At 37.6% G+C, this 23740-nt stretch overlaps 1 protein-coding gene across 2 annotated transcripts in view; it reads right to left on the bottom strand.

Moving 5' to 3' along the window:
• Nucleotides 1-23740, bottom strand: part of LOC127647237 (diacylglycerol lipase-alpha-like) — a 69037-nt gene that overhangs the window by 26966 nt on the left and 18331 nt on the right. For both annotated transcript variants that reach the window (XM_052131380.1, XM_052131387.1), the window contains exons 2-7: nt 9659-9760; nt 8153-8364; nt 6942-7043; nt 3546-3684; nt 1766-1853; nt 1532-1666 (exon numbers count right to left, since the gene is read on the bottom strand). In XM_052131380.1, coding sequence (XP_051987340.1) covers nt 1532-1666; nt 1766-1853; nt 3546-3684; nt 6942-7043; nt 8153-8364; nt 9659-9753 — 771 coding nt within the window. In that variant the 5' untranslated portion in view covers nt 9754-9760. The remainder of the gene's footprint in view (nt 1-1531; nt 1667-1765; nt 1854-3545; nt 3685-6941; nt 7044-8152; nt 8365-9658; nt 9761-23740) is intronic.

The raw sequence follows: 23740 nt of genomic DNA, 5'->3' as shown, positions 1-23740 counted from the left end.
AACTCGCTGGTATGATGTTGGGGTGTATTGGGTGGCTGGTGGTGTGTTGTAAGCAGTCTTTAAGGACCCTTCACACAGACTCTCCTGGGCAAACTTTCAGCACAACATTGGACCAGCTGCTAAACATCTTACTGCTTCTTGTTTAATTGGTCTACAGAAGGAATCAAATCTACTCAAATACTCCAAGTTCCTATTGACGTTGTTGTTGTTGTTGTTTGATGCTGCTAGTCTGCAGCGAAAACAATTCACACATATACCCAATGTAAGATTTGCCTATCATCATTCTTCTGTCTGTATTCAACCTATTAACACTCTTTTGTACACCCATTTTTGCAGTAGTATCAGTGTCATCATAAATTACAATAACAGTGTGTAACCGGCACATTATAGCAGCGTAGCATGTTAGCGGATTAGCACCATGAATGGAAAAGGTAAACATTACAAATTACACATTATCTACTGCATACATTTTACTTTAAATAATCATCAAATAGTTAATACAGTATATTTTACTGATCTCATGTGAGTTCTACTCATAGAATGAGGCATGAAGTCATTGATAACACATTTTAATGTTATATTAGTTGATATTTTACATGTAGTCTTGAGCATCCTCATGTTTTAATATACGCCTCCCCCTAATGTTCACCAACAGTATGATGTTGCTCAGCTGTTTCAAACTTCTTTTTGGCTCGGAGCAAAGAACCGCACTTCACCGTGAGTGTGCCGGGGCCTTAAGCACTGTTCATAGAGTGAATGACATTGTCACTTGGAGATGCTAGTCTCTGTACTATGAAGTCGCTAGTGAGCGACTGCCAATGAGAGGGATGGTGGTGGATCTTACATCACCTGTCTGCATTCACACTGCAAGTGACAAAACGGCCTCATCTCAATTTTCAATGAGAGCTGGCGACTTCCGGCAACACAATCGATGGCGACTGTTGGCGAACAGATGTAGGTGTGTCCAGCGACACAACAAAGTTGAGAAATGTTTAACTTTATGCAAATGAAGAGCGACTTTCGCGAGCGACAGCCAATACGAGAGAGAAGATGGTAGAGCTATTGTAATAATATTAATTGTAAAGAAACAGTGCCGTTTAGACTCTCCATACGCACCACTAGCGACATAAACGCCAGCCACTGGCGACATGCAGCGACATAGTAGCTGGCAGTGTGAACGCAGCTTGCCACGCCAACATTTTGTCACCAACGTTGACCGTCTCCAGAATACGCTGTGTTCTTATTGAAAATGAATGGCATCCTGTTGCTTTGTTGCTCTGTGTCGCTTGCCATGTGAACGGAGCTTTACGGGTGGTTTTAGGCAGCTACATCAACCTTAACTATGAAGCCGCTACCATTTAAGAGCTCTCCCAAGAAGTTGGAGTTTTCCTACTCTTAAATATGAGTTTGTCCAAGACACTATCAGTTCTTATCAGTCTGAAACTCGTAGAGTATTTACAGAAATTCCGACATGTGCAGCATAAACACCTTAAGGAAACGGCAAGTTCATTGTTGACATCTTTGTTTATACCTGATCCAAAATGGCTGATCTCTTCGCCCTTTGTCTCTGTCGGAGGAGCACCAGACCAGCGATGATGTCACTCGGCACAATATCCAGATCCCGGAAGAACTCTGCAAACAGGCTGGCCACCTCCGAGTAAGCATCCTGGGAAACAATATATTCAACTGAGAATATTGGTTGTGTATGTAGGAGACACCCTCATAGTAACTGTCATTTGTGTTGTAGTTTGTGCTTGTGTCTTACAGATTGTGTATCTTGTGCTCTAGTGCAGCACATGAAGAACTTGAGTCTCCTACTCCAGCTGCTGGCTTGACCCTCTTCTAGCCTGTGTCTACCAGAGAGAGAGAGAGAGAGAGAGAGCGAGAGAGAGAGAGAGAGAGAGAAAGAAAGAGAGAGAGACACCAAACTACAACTTATAATAAAATACCATGATGAGATTTTGGAAATTAACACAAAAAGCAGGCAGCTTATTACTGATGCCAATATTTTAAAATATCCAAACATCGGCTGATTTATCTGCCTTTCCAATACAGGTAGACAGACATATCAGTTTTACCGATCAATCAGTGCCAATAGTTGCTTTTTGGAACAATCGGTTATCAGCTCAAATCTATGCTGATTGTTGCCTATAGTTTTCTTTTACTCCTCCATAGCATACTGTGGTCAGAGCTGGGGGATTCCAAAGTTCTTATACCAGCTCATATCAATGCATATTTTGTTATTTTTATTAGATAATTAAGTGTTCTAAATTAAAGCCAAGGCATGCAAAGAAAAATATGAGTAAACATAAATGCTCCGTCAGCAAATACATTGTGTCTCCAATTTCGTATGTATCTTTAAACCTGATCTAGTGAGATAGAGAGATGCCGCTCACTGGATGTTTTTTGTTTTAGGTACAATTCAGAGTAAATTCTAGAGACTGATGTGTGTGAAAATCCCAGGAGATCAGTAGTTACAGAAAAACTGAAATCAGCCCGTCTGGCACCAATGTCATAGTAATGAAAGACTATGAACCTTTTCTTTCTCTACAAGAACATTCTGGAATTTTTTTTAAAGTGAGCCACTTAATTGGTTATCTGCCTTTTCCATCACCTTAGTTATTGTATCTGCAAAATCCAAGGTCAGTTGAACTCTACTTTCCAATAAATCAGTTCATCAAGATTGGGAATAGAAACAAGAAAGAGATCATTCAGATTTTGAGAACAAAAGATATCTACAGACTTCTTTCACGTTTTCCGCACTCATTTTGGGGGGGATCTGTGATATTCAGTAGATTGATTTAAACATGGTTTTATGTTTTAAACTGAGCAGAGAACATTATTTAATTAGCCCAAATATTTAATAAACGAATACTCAGGGTGCAGGAAATCTTTGTGAATGATGAATGTTTGAATTCTGCTGAGTAATATTATGAGTTCTGTCAAGTCAATTCAAGTCATTTTTATTTGTATAGCGCCTTTCACAACACACAGTTTCAAAGCAGCTTTACAGAAGATCAGTCATTAACAGAAAATGAAACTGTAATGTCGATGAGTCATCATTGTGTAATTAGATAAAATAAGATTGTTAATCGTGCATAAAAATAAGTAATTAAATAATAATTGTATTAATAACTCCAGTGAGCAAGCCAAAGGCGACTGTGGCAAGGAACACAAAACTCCATAAGATGTTGGTTAATGGAGAAAAATAACATTGGGAGAAACCAGACTCACTCTGGGGACCAGTTCCCCTCTGGCTAACATCATGAATATAATGTCAATATTACTTATGTATAGTGCAAGTCATGGTTTAAAATGATTAAACTAAGTAACTGTTAATACATTCAGAGGGGGCCTTGTTATTGGCCAGTGTCTATGACAAAAATGGCCAAATATTATCAGATTCATAGGTTTGGCCAATATAGCAGTCTATCCATTGAGCATTTGAATGTTAATGGTAGAACTAAAATGCTGTTCAACTGCTTTGAATACTACCACAAGTTACTTAAAGACATTACTCTCAAAATGATCACTGAACAATATACCTGAGAGTGTATGTTGTAAGGTTACGCTGACGGCGGCGGGTTGCTTTCAGCTTCACAAAGGTCCGTCCAGTGGGGTCAAAGGTACACATCATGGTGAAACACACGCTGAAGATGACCAACCAGTTACATGCCACAATTCCTGTAAAACACGTTTTTCGAGAGATAGTTCACCCAAAAATAAAAGTTATCCAAATTTTCCTCCATCCAGACTGTCAGCCTCAGTCCCCATTCACTTTCATTATATGTAAAAAAAAAAAAAAAGAAAAAAAAAAAATCAGCATCAACATTTCTCCTTGTGTTCCACAGAAAAGCCATTCAAATTTGGAATCACATGAGGGTAAACGATTACAGATCATTTGTATATAGACAGATGAAACCACCATTTAAGCTGGATGCAGTTAACTGTAAAACAAACCATCTTTTTGTCTGTTGGTATCTTGAACAGACAGTCGATCACCAGTGGACAAAGTGTGTTATTATGGAAAGGGGGTGGACAATGAGAGACACTGATTCATGTTCAGCACACACAGGAAAGCTGCAGTAACGGTATTGTTGTAAATGCAGAAAGCATGTTTTATCTATCTGGACATGAATGGCTACAGATTACTGTTGAGCTCACAAGAATCAGCTAAGATTAACAAGGGGAGGTTTTATTGGACTCTAATATACTGTAAACATACCATTTCTGTTATATACTATAAACGTGTCTAGACTGCTTTATGTCGCAAGCATATCCCACGCCGTTCTCTTTCAGAAATATGTCAGAACTATTGATTTTATCATTTGTTATTATTATTTTTTTTTACATAATGCAAATCTAGTTTTACACTGATGCCAGTGTTATTTGTTACTGCCCATCAAGCTTAAAACAAACAATCAAACAAAAACTAAAAAACACTGGTGACCAAAAGTTTGGAATAATGTACAGATTTTGCTGTTTCAGAAGGAAATTGGTACTTTAATTCACCAAAGTGGCATTCAACTGATCACAAAGTACAGTCAGGACTTTTTTTTACTGATGTAAAAAACAGCACCATCACTATTTGAAAAAAGTCAAATAGTCAAAGTCAATCAAATCTAGACAGGCCCCATTTCCAGCAGCCCTCACTCCAACACCTTATCCTTGAGTAATCATGCTAAATTGCTCATTTGGTATTAGAAAATCACTTGCCATTTATATCAAACACAGTTGAAAGCTATTCATTAAATCCATTTCAGCAGGTTCATTTTGTGTTTGTTTTTGAAGTGCCACAGTACGCAATAGACTGGCATGTCTTAAGGTCAATATTAGGAGAAGATTTCATACAAAAGGTGTACACTACAGTCTTCAAAGACAAAGAACAACTAGCTCTAACAAGGACAGAAAGAGATCTGGAATACAAGTAAACAAGAGGATAAGTACATCAGAGTCTCTAGAAACAGACGCCTCACATGTCCTCAGTTGACAGCTTCATTGAATTCTACCTGCTCAACACCAGTTTCATGTACAACAGTAAAGACCATTATACCATCTTCCCATAAGTAGGCCTTATGGGAAGAATTGCAAAGAAAAAGGCACTTTTGAAAAAGAAAAACTAAAAGTAAAGGTTAGAGTGGGCAAAGAAACACAGACATTGATAATTGGAAAAGAGTGTTATGGATCTTAACCCCATTGAGATTTGTGGGATCAGCTAGACCGTAAGGTGCATGAGAATTGCCTGACAAGACAGCCACATCTATGGCAAGTGCTACAGGAAGTGTGGGGTGAAATGTCACCTGAGTATCTGGACAAACTGACAGCTAGAATGCCAAGGATCTGCAAAGATGGCATTGCTGCACGTGGAGGATGTTTTAATGAGAACTCTTTGTAGTAGTTCAAGTTTTTTCAAATTGTAATAGTAATTTTTCACGTTATTAATGTCCTGACTATACATTGTGATCAGCTGAATGCCACTTTAGTGAATAGAAGTAAAAAAATATTTCCATAAAAGCAAAATCTGTACATTATTCCAAACTTTTGGCTGCCAATGTACACACACACACGCACACATATATAGATGTGTTTATGATATCAAGATATCAAGAAGAGTGATACAAAATCGTTTTACCTGAATACATTTTAATGAGGAAAACTACATTTTCAAGATATACAGTATGACTCATGACTCATTAGTCTTCTGAAGTCATCCAATATCTTTGTGTATGAAACATTATTCACTGATTATTTACTACTATGATGGTGATTTAAATGGAAAATTGTCCTTTTGTATCCCAGGTCTGAAGTAACACAAAGGTGAGTAAATAAAGACAGAAATTTAATTTTTGGGTCAACTACTCAAACATTATTTCAAACCTTTGGCTGCCAGTGCATGTGCACACACACAATAGTTGTGTGAATCACTCCTCTTGTGTTCATGCCGTTCTAAACTAAAGTGAAAGAGCAGTACAGATGTGTTAAGAGCTATCAGTCTCTTTTCATTAAATTTTTTGACTTTACATATTTTAGCCAGCAGGTGTAGGCAAAAGACCATTTTCGTGTGTACTATGAGCCAGTTGGTGACCTGAAGTGAGTCAGCATCATTCAGTTTACATGGATAATTACGATCATGATTATTTTATTAATAGCCATATTTTCGGTTATAAATAGTAAAAAATACAAATACATCTGCAAATAATTTTATACATTAAAGGAGCAATATTTAACATTGACATCAAGCATTTAAAATGGGTACTGCAGTCCAAATTCAAAATATTGGAGAGTTGTCTCCCCCGCCCTCTCCTCCACAGACTCGAAGCTCAAGCGGGCTGCCAGGTTGAGGACACGCAACAGGAACGAGCAAACTGACAATGGCAAGCGACGAGCCTTACACTGCAAGTTGATCAGCTAATGTACTTGGCATCTTTCCTAAATCCCTGATAACATAATGATAATTTTATGCTTTAGTACAGTAATTATTTTATTATATATTACACCTTTAAGGAAAAATATTTATTTTTGTAATAAATAAGTGTTGTAATTCACTATTCTCTGTTAAGCTGCTTTAAAAAAAAATATATATAATTGGGTTAATACATCTAACATTTTTCTAACAGAAAGAATATACACAGTCAACTTAATAAGTTGATAATAGTCCAGATAATATTTAAAAACTTTATTTTGGCTTTAGTACAATGACGATATAAAAGACAGTTATTTCATTTTGCAAACAAGTAGTCTATATAATACCATGTCACTAAAGAGCCCAGATTCCACAAAGTACCTCTAAAAAAAGATTGTTGAATTTCCATCAAAAATAATAACTATATTCTAATATATACCGTACTGATAAAATGATAGAAATTCTCATAATGTGATTAAATATTTCTGTCACACCGCCCACCCCTACATGTCATGTATTGTTTGTATCCGTGTCTTACCCAGGGTGAGGTTCTTGGCTGTGATGTCAGAGCAAGGCTGGTAATACTGCGCCAACCAGGTGATGCCCACCACTGCATACACCAGCTCCACCAGCAGGATGGCTGCAGAGAGGAGGAATAATTCAACCAGAATGTCAGAATTAAGGCCTATTCACACAGAACAAAAATTATTTACCAATGAATATGTCATATGTCAATAACAGTATTCCAAACAGTCATCGAACAGAGAACAATAATTCAAAATGTAGTTACTGTATGACCTGAAATTGGGTCTCCTAGACTTTGATCCATCATGTAACAGATTTTGCTCAACTATGCTAAGATTTAGAGAAAATACCGTGACAATTGCAGTAACTACAAAATCCACACTAAAGTCAATGTTTCAATGTTGCCGTAGGTTTGCCTTTGCAGGCAAGGGTTGCCTTACTCATAAAAACAGCAGCACTATTAATTTTTCTATCAGATTTAAACATTTTGCCTGGTGGACAATAAAACAGGTGAAGAAATTCCTCCAGAAAATCATAGAGACCTACGGCTCCATTACAAAATCTAGTTAGCTGCATTAATGTCTACTACCTACTCATGCAGCTGCCTTTTAAGGTATCATCCTGACTGAAAATGTAACCTTGTAAATGACATACAGTATGTGGAATGCTACATAGGCAGCAACACACGCAAAGTGCACAAGAGACTTGTCTCACAATTGATAAATAGATTTTGGTGTTAGCATGTTGCTAAGCTAGCAACATGATATTCTGATAAGCATAAAAACACATAGCACACACAAACATTGGGTAAAATAATCTATTTATAATTAGATCAAAACTATTTATTTTTATACTTTTGGTATTGAATTGATTACATTTCTAAAAGGACTTTTCTCTTGCTTAGTCCACCATCTTTTCACATTTTTCTTCACCAAGCTCCTCGCAATGCCTTATGGGCTTGCCTTCTCAGTAAAGTATATTTGTGATGCTGCCTTAGAATTTGACCAAAATTATGCATCTTTGAAGGCAGCAGAATTATGTTGTCTATTGTTTGAACCAGCCATTGCATTGGAAGAGCACTAATGATGCCTTAAAATGCTGTCTAGGTAGGCAGCTCGCTAGTTATTGGAGCTGAACCTACGTATGTGATCACATGTACTGAGAAAACTAATGAAAGCTCTTTCGGGGTTGTCTCTGTGGTACATGAACTAGTGTTTGTCTTACCCAGCCGTATATAAAGCACGTACTGCACTGCTTCTCTGGGCTGTGTGTACAGGATGCTGCCTCTCATGCTTAACCACATGATGGCGCTCTCGCAGATCAGGCAGCTGACCAGGATGCCAAGGTAACCCCGACCGTGATCCACCAGTGTGACTGAGCATGACTGCTCTGAACTGTACGGCAGCCCAAACAGAACCACGGACAGTACCACCAGCCTGCCAAGAGAATACAACCACAACATCACATGAGCACTGATGCGGACCTCCAGGGAAGTGCCTACGTAAGAGTTAGGAAATCACGTAATCACAGCAGGATGTGTTTTGGTCAGAATAAAATAACATATTGGAAAATGTCATATTCTTTCTCTTTTTTCACTTCTCGACAAACACAGGAAGCTATCTTGTGGTAGCACAGCAAAACAAAGTAAACGACTTTAAAATAAAGTACAAGTTTTGTACTCTTAATATTTTAGAGTTTTGTTATTGTGACGTTTTGGTGGCATTCATCATGTAAATGCAATCATTCTGAAATGACTGGAAGACTGCATGAAATACCAGAAATAACATCCTTTAACAGAAAAATACACAGTCTAGTGGTTTCTGTGATGTTGATGCAATTCCATTCAATGGGCCTTTCATGAAACACAACCAGGAAGAATTTACTTGTAAATCAGTTGTAAACCCATTCTAACATACTTAAATTGTCACATTCAATTCAATGTGGTTATGTGAGTAAATGGATCTGTGACAAATTCTGATGAATGAGGCCCAATGGTCATTGAGTAGGCACTCACCTTGCCTCAAAAAAATAAAATTGCAAGGGAACAGCAAGGGGTTGGTTTAATGGGCCTGGGTAGCTCAGCGAGCAAAGACGCTGACTAACATCCCTGTAGTTGCGAGTTCGAATCCAGGGCGTACTGAGTGACTGAATTGGCCTGGTTGCTAGGGAGGGTAGAGTCACATGGCGTAACATCCTCATGGTCGCTATAATGTGGTTCTCGCTCTGGGTGGGGCACGTGGCGAGATGTGGGTGGATGCCGCGGAGGCATGGGCCTCCACATGCGCTACGTCTCCGCGGTAACACGCTCCACAAGCCACGTGATAAGATGCACATATTGACTGTCTCAAACTTGGAGGGAACTGAGATTCGTCCTCCAACACCCGGATTGAGGAGGGTCACTACGCCACCATGAGGACTTGGGAGCACACTGGGAATTGGGCATTCTAAATTGGGGAGAAAAGGGTTGAGAAAAAAAAAAAAACAAAAGGAAAAAAAAAAAAAGGATAATTTGGATTTGGGAACACCAATTGTTCGGAAACCCCTACTGTGTTGTATGAAAAAATATTTCATTTAAATATTTCAGTTCAAGTCTTTCAATAAACATGGTGTCGTGGACTGGTTAGAACAACTTATTTTCTTACTGTTTGAATATTTCATTTGTGCATAAATGTCACATGCAAAATTATATTGTAGACACACACACGAGCACGCACGCACACAAAGACTCACCATATGCAGTGTAGTATGAACAGGAAGAAAGCCGGCAACACCAGGTCATCACTGCCAACTGACCAGCGTCGCCGAAACAGAACCATGCCCGGCATCACTGCCCTGAAACACATACATAAAAACACACTACAGTTAAAGAGCTCTCGCTCACCACTTCCTCATTTCTTCAGCAGACACGAGATAAAAAGAGCCAAGGAGAAACACTACCACACACACACACACACACACACACACACACACACACACACACACACAGCATGGAAATGCTATCACGGTAAGATAATCCTTGACACCCTACATGATGATCCTACTTGATAATCCTACAGCAGAAACATTTCCAGACTGATGTCACAGTGAAATCGGAAACAGTAGGTTTGTTTCTTTAGCTCGGTCTGTGCTTACTGAAATGCAAAACATTGCCCCCAGTGGGCAAAGTAGTAAGTGTTGTTGGACAAATGTGGGATCCATTTTCTATATGAAATGTCCACAGAGTGGCACCAAAAGAGAGTTGTGAAACAAGTTGTTTGCAGCTGAACAGGATGTAAAACGGTGAAGAACAGAGCATATTTTATAAACTGTACACAACAAAAACCAAAAACAAAACCCCAAACCTAACCATCAGTGGAGTAAAAATGTTACGTTAGGAGGGAAAAAATGCAAAATCCAAAATCACCAGGGGTGTAAAGTAACAAATGACAAAAAGTCATGTTACTGCAAGTAGTTTTCTCTAGTAATTAACCATCTGGGGTCGACAGACGCGCCGGCTCGTCCTGCTGGATTTTTCCGTCATTACAGCGGAAACAACATAAAATTCTCCATCATTTTGGGGTATAGAGATAAGTGTAAGACATCATTAGAGACTATAAAGGGTCTACTTTTATTTGTGTACACTCACAATAACAACAAAACCTTGTACTTTTGTAAAATAAAGAAAATAAAAAGGGTGAGCTTTCAGCAGTCTCTGTGTTCACGAGCATATTTCTGAAACACGTCACAAAAATGAACTGAAACTCCACGAATACTTATCACACAAACATGAAACATATGTCTAAAGAAAGCTTAAAATGTCTACTTTTAAATAAAAAAAATACAAATTTAAATCCTGGCAAAACACCCTCGGACCACAGAGGGTTAAGCAGTTTAAAATTTGTATACTTTTACTTGAGTGCATTTTAAGTGCAGTAACTGTACTTTTACCATGCTATTTTCTCACGGTCTGTGTTCACTACTACCCTGTCCTGATTTTATTTTTATCAATCAACGTGACTGGCTAAGAGATTCTTGTGACTCCCGTCAAATCAAAACACAAAAGAAAATGTTAAACAGCAGCTGTAGATAGGGCGGCAACTGTTATAGATGTGGACTATGCCTCAAACAGCAGTCCCAACACCTGAAAGCGCTTTTCGCGGTGAAAAAGGCCAATTGCTTGATCGTGTTATGTGAATTTAACTTGCTCAAGCCAAATATCAGCATTATTTCTGCCTCTAATTTGAAGAAACCTTTCAAGGTAAATTTCATATTTCTGCTAACTAGATTCTGTGTCTCTAACGTAGCCAGTAATTTAACTATCACTGAGATTATTGGGTTGCTGTAAGAGATTAATGCAAATGTTATCAATAGTGCTGGGCAATAAAACAATCCTGATGTTTATCAGAAAAAAAATTAAAAAAAATAAAATAAAAGATGGCCTCAATATCGATGATAAACTTTTGAGTAATGTTCTATACTTATTCTACATCTAGAACAGGGGTGGTCAATACATCATTACAATACATCATACAAATTGCGATAGCAAGACAACCACTGGTTGGTTGATCTAGATAAAATATAAAATATTGACTTTATTTCCTGGCGTCTGTAGCTGCGCGCTGTTTGACTGACTGGTCAAAATGCGGGTATGCACCTAAACGATCAAATACACTTCATAATTCCACCAATGACCGTCTTGGTGAGGCATTAATGTAAACACAGTTGACTTGGTCTAAAGTGAACATAAACAGAGGGACAAAAAAAAAAAAAAAAAAAAGAGTATTTGTATCAATGTCGGACTTGAAGTGTAACCGAATAGACCATTGTCTAGTATGTCATATAAAGGCTATTAAATCACACAACAATAACACTCACAACTTTTGGCTGACTAACTTGATTGGCTTTAAAAGTATTAATTTAATAGAATAAAACAGTGACATTTTTTATATTAATAATATTTTTTTATAATATTGTTAGTTTTTTTTTGATAATACCAACCTCTGATGTAGAGATTGTGTTAATTGGTATAATACATTACCAGGAAAGTAGAGATGATAAAATAAATTTATAATTATGCTTAGCCTTTATCAAGATTTTGCTAATGTCTGATAAAAAAGGATCAACCTATATAGAGCAATACTTCAGGCAAAAAAGGCCCATCATCAATCACAAATACACTTCAGAAAATTGTGCATCATGCATTAGAATGAGAGCACAACTATTTCTGGGCTTAAAAGATACAAGAACTAAATCAATGTGAAACATTGCATCTCAAAAGGAGGACATTGTGGCCCACCATGTACAGTGCTACTTAAAAGAATAGTTCACCAAAAATGAAAATTATCTTCACATTTACTCACTCCCAAGCCATTCCAGATGTGTATGACTTTCTTCTGCAGAACACAAATGAAGATTTTTAGAAGAACATTACAGCTATGTTGGTCCATGCAATGCAAGTGAATGGGTGCCAAAATGATGCTCCAAAAAACACATAAAGGAAGTAATCCATACAACTCCAGTGGTTAAATCCATGACTTCAGAAGTGGAGATTAACTGGACGGAGAAGAGAATTTATAGTAAAAATTTACTTATTGATCCAAGCAGAGATATTCTTCTGAAAATCTTAATTTGTATTTTGCTGAAGAAAGAAAGTCATGCACATCCGGGATAGCATAAGGGTGAGTAAATTTGGGTGAATTATTCCTTTAAAGACCGATGTGGCCTCTGTACCAAACAACTTTTCCCACCCCTGCTCTACCTGCTCTATTGTGCGCGACATGACGCACCAAGTGACCCTGCTTCTTTCAGCATTTTTTTGCATTCCTTGCATTGTTTTGAACACGTTTTATGCACAACAATAACTTGCACTAAACAACTACACTTTCATCTTTTCATTTCTGCAATCAAGTCGCCCTTATATTTTTTTGGGGAATCAGATTTGTGTAGTGTTTTTCGTAGATAAGCGATGTATTTTATAAGTTGCCAGTCAAAAATACCTTTCCATAACCAGCCATAAAGGGGAATGTAAATTACTGTATGTGTGCTACATTTAGAAATTGCAGCATACAGTGTTTATTATAAAGGGGCATAGCTTTAACAGCTCAGTACTCAATACTCACTACTCAAGAGTACTTTTAAATGAGCTACTCTTTTACCCTTACTTGAGTAGTTTTTAGGACTGGTTCTTTTACTCTACCCACACTATATTTTTTGGGAAGTAACCATACTTTTACTTGAGTATGACTTTTCAGTACTCATTCCACCCCTGCAAATCACGCTAGTCACTGATTAAGCGGTGATTAATTACTTCCTGTTTTTGATACGGGACGTGATCCCAGGTCTCCAACGCTGATGACACAACACTTTTCCGGTCGCACTACAAGGGAAGGTAAACAAGCTTGAGCCGGTACAAAAATGTCTGATAGGAGATGCTGCTTGTCAGCGAGTCGGCATAATGTTGCCAATCCTAGGTTACAAAAATCTCGGAAACAGCATGCCGACTTCCTGTGTGATCATGTTGGCTATTCCAAACTCCACAACATAAACATTACTGTAATTTATGACTGATGGGAATTTATCAATTGCAGCTCTAAAACCTAATTCTCCATTCCGCATATTTGAACTGGCCCACTATGTTCGGTTAAGACATATGGGAGAACCTATAGTGTCTTGGACCACTGGTGTCTATTTTTTTCCTGTAGCTGAAAGATTTCAGAGATTTGACTGTGGAAAATTGTCAGTAAATTACAACATCGTTTCAATCTGTTCCTCACACAAAGCTATCATATGGCTTCATAAGTCTTGGAATATGCCACAAGCTTGACAGCTGTGGTCAAGTTTAACTGTTGTTGTGCGAAAAAGAGCTGCACGAAGATTCTTCTAGTTTTGTGCTACATGGAAAACAAAATGACATACACGTTTGGAAAGAAATGAGTACATTAAAGTAAAAAATGACAGAATTATATTTTTTGGGTGAACTGTTCCTTAAATTAATATTTTCCATAATCATGCGTCAGAGACTCAAAATGCAGCTTTAGTTCAGAAATAGTGCCATTAGTTCTCATTTTTCAATTAACATCATCTAAGGTCTAGTAAACATAAAAAAAGCTAAATCAATATTCAGTGTGGTCACCTTTGTCTTTAAAACAGCACCAATCTCCTAGGTCACCTGGACACTGTTTTTCTTGGTTGTTGGCAGATAGGATGCTCCAAGCTTCTTGGAGAATTCACCACAGTTCTTCTATCCATTTAGACTGTATCAATCGCTTCTGTCTCTTTATGTAATCTCAGACTGACACAATGTTCAGTGGGGGTCTCTGTGGGTCCTTATTTGCAGAAGGAATGTTTGGCAGTCTAAAACGTATTTCCTATTGACACACTACAGCTAAAGATATAAATAATCATCTTAAGACAAATGCTTTTGTTAAACATCTTATGTGCCCAAGACTTTTGCACAGTATTGTAGATGCGGCCAGTTTAACCTGTTTTGTGTTAGCTATTTCTACCAACAAATTTTTTTAGCGATTGCTGTGGGCCAGTGATTCTCAACCAGGGGGGCGGGGCTCGCTAAGGGGCCTCAGCAAACATACAAGGGGGCCACAAGAGAACCACCGCTTTGGAACACAGGTGAAATTAACAAAACTATGCAATGTAAAATAAATATTAATACTTTGTTTTAAAAGGACTTTTTTGATTATAATTGTATGACAAACTTTTTAGTAGTGTGGTGGGGTCCCCACTAAAGGTCCAAAGTTAAATACAAACGAGGTCCTGAAACAAAACCATTTGATAACCAGTGCTGAATTCAGCTGTCACTGCTTGAGTTCTTCAGGAATAGATTTGGTTGTAGAATGCAGATGTCACTCTCATATATAAACACTCTGCAGCTACATGAGCTCATCACTCATCTTCATTGTGTAAATGGACGAATTTCCACAAAAAAATTCTGGTCCTTAGATATGACTCTCGATATAAGTCTAAGGCTGTCAGGTGAAAATCATAAGTCTGATCGCTTAGAAAAGTAGCAGCACACCTTTCCTCAACAACGCACACAATTTGAGGTATCATGTATGTCCGAAGCATACAGTGCGGGAGAAGTTACACACTAAAATATAATGCTTAAAGAGATTTCTTCAAATCCCTCAACCCCTAATACTGTATGTCCAATAGTTATAGTCCTACTTGAGAGAGAGAGAGAGAGAGAGAGAGAGAGAGAGGAAGAAACATCTTTTGGTTGTCAGTGAACATGTGCTACAGATGGTTTCCACGGAAACCACTTTCAGTCCAAAGCACGTAACGTTCTGACACAGAAACCTTTCATGGTCTGGCAAGATCACTCTAATTACAACAGAAATCATAAATCAATAGATTTAAATGGACAGTGTTCGACAGTGTTTTGGAGACAAATCTAGATGGCCTATGCATGATCATACAAAATGTGACGACCACATGTTTTGTTGTTCTTTTTAATGGATCGGGGTGAATACAAAATTTACCTGAATTACTTTCTTCACACATGTTCTTGGTAGAATTGTGCATGATTAGTGCATATCATCCAAAAGACAAAAACGTTTGTCTTTGTAATCCTTCATTAAAAATGTAAAAACTTGCTCTGCCTTTGAAATGACTTTCCTTATATGGACAGACTAGCCTGTGCGAGCAATTGTTTAAACGTTAACCAATGTCAAATATCTATTTAGCTAATCATTTTAGGCTAATCTTGTAGGTAATGCACCTTTCTAAAATCTTGTCAATAGTTAAGGCAAGTTGATGTAATAAATAAATGTAAAGATATTCTAAACTGATTATGCAAAAAACAATATTGGTATTGGATCGGCCGATACTAACATTTCCGATATCGGAACAGAAAGTGGTATCGGTGCATCCCTAATTATAATAAACATTTTCTGGTAACCTTATGACTCTGTCATCCTTTTATGTCAAATACTTAATTAAATTACATTTCAAAATGGCATATTGCAATCAATGCATGATCTCTACAATGCATAATTTGCATTTCAATTGAAAGAAAACTTTTATTTCCTCATTTCCAAATATTTTGGCTATTAAATTAACATAGCCTACAAAACTAATGCACCGACACAAAGGAGTAGATGATAGCATTTCTCCAGATTTTGAATGAGGAGCTTATAAAACAATTATAAAAATATAGCACCTTCATGCCAATTGAAAAAAACAATGCAAAAATAAACATTTAACAATGAAAATATGAGATCTGATTCATAAGCCAAAGTGGTTAATGTTCTGTACAATTTATTATTGTATCATTAATAACATTTTAACATCAAGGCAATTTAACACATTCTTATACATACATGCCTGTATACACGCATGCACGCGCGCGCACAAACACGACAAATATTTGGGATTAATGTACAGATTTAGCTGTTTTGGAAGGAACTTGGTACTTTAATTCACCAAAGTGCCATTCAACTGATCACAAAGTATAGACAGGACTAGTGCCCGACCGATATATATTAGCCTTTCACCGATATATCGTATTGCAGTATATGTTTACCGATATGCGCAGATATGAAAACTTTTTATCAGAACATATAATGCAGAAAACAATGCTTTAGAATTGGTGTCATAACATAGTTTGTCCAGCATAGCCAGCTCTGACTCCATTGTTTACAGAGCTGGCTCTGAACTGATGGTGGCTCAGCAGCAGACAGGGCGGAGTTAAGCGGGGTGCAGTTAAGCGGTGTCTTCTCGGTAAGTTGCTAACTAGTTTGTGAAATATATACTGGAAAGTTATAAAGTGAGCCCATCATTTTCCCTTTACATTGTAACTAATATAACGTTAACCCTGCCCCTGACAACAATGTCACTCATGTTTATCACATTTGTTTGCTGTTAACCAGCTATAGTTTGTCAGTGTAGTAAGTAATGTAGCAGATTGAAAGGCAAACGGAGCATCTTTTTGCAGCTCAGCAGACAATGGTGCGGTGGTGGATTGTGTCTGTTGAGTGTTGATTTCACACTACTTTTGTTACCTAGTTCATGAGACGCAATGCTGGAAAGTAAATAATCAACGTCCATTTTACTCTGTGACAACGAGCTTATAGCTAACTAGCTAACCACGTAGCTACTTTCATACCACGTCAGCTGAGTGGAAGCTAATGTGCAAACATGATTCACCAAACGGTTTTGTTCAGGATTCACAGTTTGGCACCCCCTTCAACCAAACAGTTCCAGTCATTGCATTCATAAAATTTTATATTTAAACGTTATATTTAAAAGTCTGGTTTTCCACCATTGAAAGTTTCCGCTGTTCATCTCTTGACTTGGCAGGTGTAAATTCATCTTGTTTTACAACCCCTAATAGACTGGCAGTATTAAAATAGTCAGCATTTGACTGATTCTAAACAGTACTGATAAACTGATGCAATTTATTTTATTTTATACTTAATGTTCTCAGTGTTCATTTCTAGAATTGAACACTCCACATAGAAAAGGTCCGTTTTCATTCCAGATCAAAAATTAACTATATCGGCCACCTTATCGGTAATCTGCAAATTTCCACGCCTCTAAAATCAGTATCGGTCTAAAAAAATTCCATATCGGTTGGGCTCTAGTCAGGACATTACTGATGTAAAAAACAGCACCGTCACTATTTGAAAAAGTCATTTTTATCAAATCTAGACAGGCCCCATTTCCAGCAGCCATCGCTCCAACACCTTATCCTTGAGTAATCATGCTAAATTGCTCATATGGTACTAGAAAATCACTTTCCATTATATCAAACAGAGTTGAAAGCTATTTGGTTCATTAAATTAAGCTTAAGTCTTTGTGTTTGTTTATGAGTTGCCACAGTATGCAATAGACTGGTATGTCTTAAAGTCAATATTAGGTCAAAAATGTAAAAGAAGAAACAGCTTTCTCTAGAAACTCATCAGTCAATCATTGTTTTGATGAATGAAGGCTATACAATGCTTGAAACAGCCAAAAAAAAAAAACTGAAGATTTCATACAAAAGGTGTACACTACAGTCTTCAAAGACACAGGACAACCAGCTCTAACAAGGACAGAAAGAGATGTGGAAGGCCAGATGTACAACTAAACAAGAAGAGAAGTACATCAGAGTCTCTAGTTTGAGAAATAGACACCTCACATGTCCTCAACTCAGGGGTGCAGGCCTTATGGGAAGAATTGCAAAGAAAAAGCCACTTTTGAAACAGAAAACAAAAAGAAAAGGTTAGAGTGGGCAAAGAAACAGACATTGAACAACAGATAATTGGAAAAGAGTGTTATGGATCTTAAACCCATTGAGCTTTTGTGGAATCAGCTAGACTGTAAGGTGTGTGAGAAGTGCTCGACAAGACAGTCACATCTATGGCAAGTGCTACAGGGAGTGTAGGGTGAAATGTTACCAGAGTACCTGCACAAACTAACAGCAAGAATGCCATGAATCTACAAAGATGGCATTGCTGCACATGGATTAGTTGATGAGAACTCATTGAAGCAGTTTAAGTCCTGAACATTATTTTCAAATTGTATGTTATTAATGTCCTGACTATACATTGTGATCAGTTGAATGCCACTTTAGTGAATAAAAGTATCAATTTCTTTCCATAAGAGCAAAATCTGTACATTATTCCAAACATTTGGAATAATGTACAGTATAATATATATATTTAAATTTTTGTAAAAAAAAAAATATTATAGATTATTATTAACATTTGGTATTTTCAAACCAACGGAGCATGAGAAGCAGACAGAGTGCCCACATGTGAGCGTTTATGGCACGAGCACCCGCCACTGACTCTGCAACATCTGCACAATGGACAGAACAAAATAAATGTTCAGCAAAAATTAAATTGAAGATCACGATGGATATATTTGGAACTATATCAGATTGCAGGTGATTTTATTCATTTCCCCAGAACCCCCGATAATTTTTCACCCTTGATGGAACCATCGATGCAAATGAGAGATGTAAGTGTGGTTTAAGTGTCTTGCTTCACCATGCTGCTGGTACATTACACAAAGCATGTTTGCTATTTCTGTCTTTCTTTCAAATGTGCTGCATTATGACTAATGAGGGAGCCTCAAGACATGCAAGTCATTCTCAGTCACGCGCTTGCAATGTTAACAACTTTGTTGATTATGAACAGGAACAATTGTGTTGTATTGCTTCACTCGCTAACGGAGACGCTGTATAATATCATTTGTATGTCGAAGTAACAAGTTTAGAAAAGATTTTACAGATGTATAAACCTAAGTTCAGTAACTACGCAACAAAGCGCGTTTAAACGCTGTTAGGGTTAGGTTGCACTGCTGACAGCTACGAGAGAGAGAGAGCGCGCGCTTCTGGAATTACAGTTTGATGCAAAAACAAGTTGTGGCAGTGGGGGCGTGGTCCTTTGGAGAGAGAGAGAGAGAAATCAGAAAGGGTGCATACACCTGTGCCAGCTGCAAGAAGAGTGACACAGTCTGGGAATTATGAGTCCTGTCGTAAAGCTGTCCGTCAATGTGAAGCTGAAAAGCTGATTTACTATTGTGAAGCTGTAAAGCGCTGAAGTGTGTTAAAGCCTTCCCTATGAGTGGAAAACCCAGTTCCCTGTGTCCTCCTTCCCATCCTGTTGTTAATTTGAAGCTGCACTTTAAAGTGAATAAATGTTTTCTGCATTATGGAGGTAGATTTGCAGGTATGAATGAAATTGTTACCAAAACCCCGCAATACACCGCACCGATTTTCAGGCCCTGCAAATCGCATTATACTAAAATAAGAGTTTCTCCCTGGTACCCCTCCTTTATGATTTCATTATACAAAAAAAAAAAAAAAAAAAAAAAAACTTTACTCTGCAATATGCTAAATTAATAAAATGAAATCTGCATCAATAGCATATTTTCCCCTTCATATATGCAAGGTCATCACAGGCCAACCTTGGCCCGTGGGCCCTGGTTTGGGCATCTCTGCTTTAGGGCAAGGTATTTATTTAAATTTCTAACCTAGTATAAGGAATAATAACAAATAATAAGTTTCAAAGACTCCCCCGTTCAGCCATTGGTCGATCAAACAAGTGGTCCCACCTCAATCTCATGCCATTGGTTATGTCAGAAGTTGACAAGTCAGACCGCTGAAAATACAGACTAATATTTTGAAAGTCTCTTTGCGAAGTCAACCTATGAATGGCTTATTTGAAGTAATTTCTGCAAATTAAACTGTGATACAAGAAAGTATTATTATTAGTTATTATTATTATTGATAAAACATAATAGAGGGCTACACTGCAGCTGTACAATCATATTCAAAAGACGGTTACACTGTGCCGCATTTCTGCTAGCCATTTACCAATCTTTCAGTTTCTCTTTACACCCGTGTTAAAACAGGTTTTACACCTCTTCATACCCCTCCTCCTCCCAAACGTTCTATCCATGGCAACATGTCCCTGAAACCAAACAATAACATGCAGCCAGTCTAACCACCACAGATAGCAAAGACACATTAAAACAAATATGATGCGACACTTATCACAAACAATTAGCATTTAAACATCCTCCTCAGGCAACCCATATAGTTACCCATTCATTTCTATGGGGAAAACAACAACTGACAAAATAAGAATGTCCCCTCGCCCTAAAAAAGTGCAACAGCAGGGAAAGTAATAATGCCATTATTTTTCTCCATAAAGAAATAGATTTGACTATTATGCATTTCAAGACAGACCAACCATCAGCTCTGAGATGGTTAAGCAATGAGATAAGCTTCTGTAGAAGCCACAAGTGAGGGTGATTTCAACTTTATTTAAAAAAAATAAAATATATATATTTATTTTTATTATTTTTTTTAAATTGTACAGCTGCAGTGTAGCCCTCTATTATGTTTTATCAATAATAATAACACTTTCTTGTATCACAGTTTAATATATATATATACACACACACACACACACACACACACACACACACACACACACACACACACACACACACACACACACACACACACACACACACACACACACACACACACACACACACACACACACACACACACACACACACACACACACACACACACACACACACTTTGCAATAAACTTTAAATATATTGTTTTTATAATTAGTATCTTTGATTATATAGTTACCAGTTCTTTAAGGTACCATTGTTTTTTATTCAATAGGGTGTTGTGATTCTACAAGCTGTTGTGAGCTGGTTGGTTGGGTTCATGGAAATCTTTGTCGAATAATTATTTGAAATGCCTATGGAGAAAATTAATGGGAAAAACTTCTGGAACCCAGTCCCTATACCCTTTTCTATACCACCTGCCATGACTAGCAATTCCAAGTAGCAAATCATGGTTTTGCCAGACAGTGACAATGCAGATGGGCATTTTGGTAATTTTGTCTACTCGAGTACTCTGACTAATTACTCGTCGAGCACTCGATGGTCAATGACATGTACATAATGTGTCTGACAAACGTCTTTGGCAGCTGCATTGCGTCTTGTTGTTCCAATGTATCATCTACTCATTATTAGAGACTGTTATAAAATAATCCATTTCAAAATGTACAAAATATTGTATAATCATAATATAATGCATCATATTTTGTAATTATGCTAAGATTCGTTGCCCAACTCAATGAAAGAATGTGCACAACACGCATCTGTCTGTTCTTCCTTCAGGTTACCGTAGTAATCTTAGTAAGTGCACACCAGTTTTTTTAGTGACTGTCTGAACAGACTATTTTCAAATCATGGTTGGCTGAACAGGAGATGTCATAACCATTGTGTTTTTAATATGCTCGTTAAGTTTAAGCTGTTTGAGTCCACTGCCACATGCCTGGTGTGTGTGTGTGTGTGTGTGTGTGTGTGTGTGTCTCCCCAAGTGTTCGTTCCAGTGGGAAAAGTCGTGATGCTAGGTATTGTGGTTACTGCGATGACTCGTTCCATTCAACTCAGTCTGAATTTCCACCTTTCAACTGGAGAAAGTGCAACGGAATGACACTTTATGTTGGACTTCTAACTTGGAAACTCATGCACAAAAGTTCAACTTGTGCGGAAATGCTTCAACTACCATTCAGTCGAGATGCAGGTTTGTTACATCACGGCACCCAGGGCAGTGAGGTTTACAGTCAGTGACAAACGTTAATTTTTATTAAATAATATCCATTATCGAGTCAAAGTTCTTGTCATCTAAATGATAATAAAACGTGTTTAGCAAACGTTTTGCGGAGACAGGTGTTCAAAACACGGTTAAACTTTCAAAATTAAAAAGCTCTTCTTTGACAAGTTTGTGTTTAGTTGTCAGGAAATTGTCACTGAATTTCGAATTGAGAAGTTAAATCATGCATCATCACCATCGAACATCTTTTTCATGATCAATTATTTCTGCCACGTCTGAGTACCAGAGTACTAGAGCACTCGTGCACATCCTTAAGTGACAGTCTAAAGGCTATTGGATATATAAAATAAGGACAAGCTCGTTGACGCCTTACACCAACGTCCTGTTTCAACAGAAAATACATCAGCACAGGAAAGAAAACTGCATTCGTCAAGTGCCATGGGATCTTTAAAGAGGAAATGGCTTTGACCATTCATTTGTGGAAACTGAGATCATCCAATACATGCGGTTGTTAAAGTGTTGTCCATTAATATTGAATATTGTCCTATTTTAATCTGCCATTTTTAGTAGGCATGTTTCTTTTCTTCCAATTTCTACCGATTCAAAAAAAAAAAACTAAACTAATTGGGGAAATTCTCTAGATTCTGGGTCTAGTCAACTTGTGTCGCTGTTGTGTGTCTTTACATGCATTGAAAAGCAGAGATAAACATACAAACACACACTGCAGGTGGGCCTGGAAGATGTTGAAAGGAGCGAGTGGGCGACAGTGAAAGTAAAACAAGATGAGGATGCGGTAAAAAGAGAACTAGCATGAAAATTAGCAGAAGACAAGATATAGAAAGGATGAGTAAAGGAGGAAGAGAGAGAAAGAAAGAGGGAGCAACGGAATTTGAGCAAGAGATGAGAGCAGTTGAAGCTAAACTCAGAGTCGGGATGTGCGAGATGAAAAAGGAGAAATGACAGAAATGGAAGGATGTAGTTACACAGTGATGGTGAAAAACCAACAAGACTATTTAATGGTGAGGTTAAATAGAAAAATAAGTCAGAAAAATAAGGTAAAACGGTTTAAGAAAAATCAGTTATCAGCCAGATATATTACTAGAGCAGTCGAAATTAAGGCATTAACGCATGTGATTGTAAAACATTTAACGCGTTCATTTTTCTTGAAATCGCAATTAGCCCATTTACAGATTTGAAATTTCATTCAGCTCTGTGCGAGTGCTGAACACTGGTTGGAATAGGGCAGAACCTTTGTGAGGTGTCAGAGTACATTACATCCACACACACACCACAAACACATGCAACAGTGATTCCGTTTCAATGATAAATGATTGAGAAAGGACATGATAACCATATTTTCGGTATGGGACATGTGAAAAGCTGCATTCACATGACTTGCTGGAGTGAAGCATCAGCATATCCCCGGCACTGTGCTGCACTTCAGTCTTACCAGAAAATTTGGATAAAGTTTTATTTAGGTACACAGTGTCCACGCTAAAAGCAAAACAAGAAGTTCTCTGCAAGCGCTTTTCATGTGGAGTTAAAAAATATCCAGAATAATGTGAATGCGACTTTCACGATTGCTGTTGCAAAGTAGATAGCCACGATTAATAGTGTGGCGGATAAGGGTTTAAGAGATTTAGTGCCCATTGCTATGAATACTTAACAGTTTTTTTTTATTTAAATCAAAGATATAAAGCCATACTCAATAACATCAAGAAAAATCTAGCATGACTTAAGC

The sequence above is a fragment of the Xyrauchen texanus genome, chromosome 1 (assembly GCF_025860055.1).
Source record: "Xyrauchen texanus isolate HMW12.3.18 chromosome 1, RBS_HiC_50CHRs, whole genome shotgun sequence".
In the NCBI taxonomy this organism is placed as follows: Eukaryota; Metazoa; Chordata; class Actinopteri; order Cypriniformes; family Catostomidae; genus Xyrauchen; species Xyrauchen texanus.
This window is presented reverse-complemented; position numbering and strand designations above follow the sequence as displayed.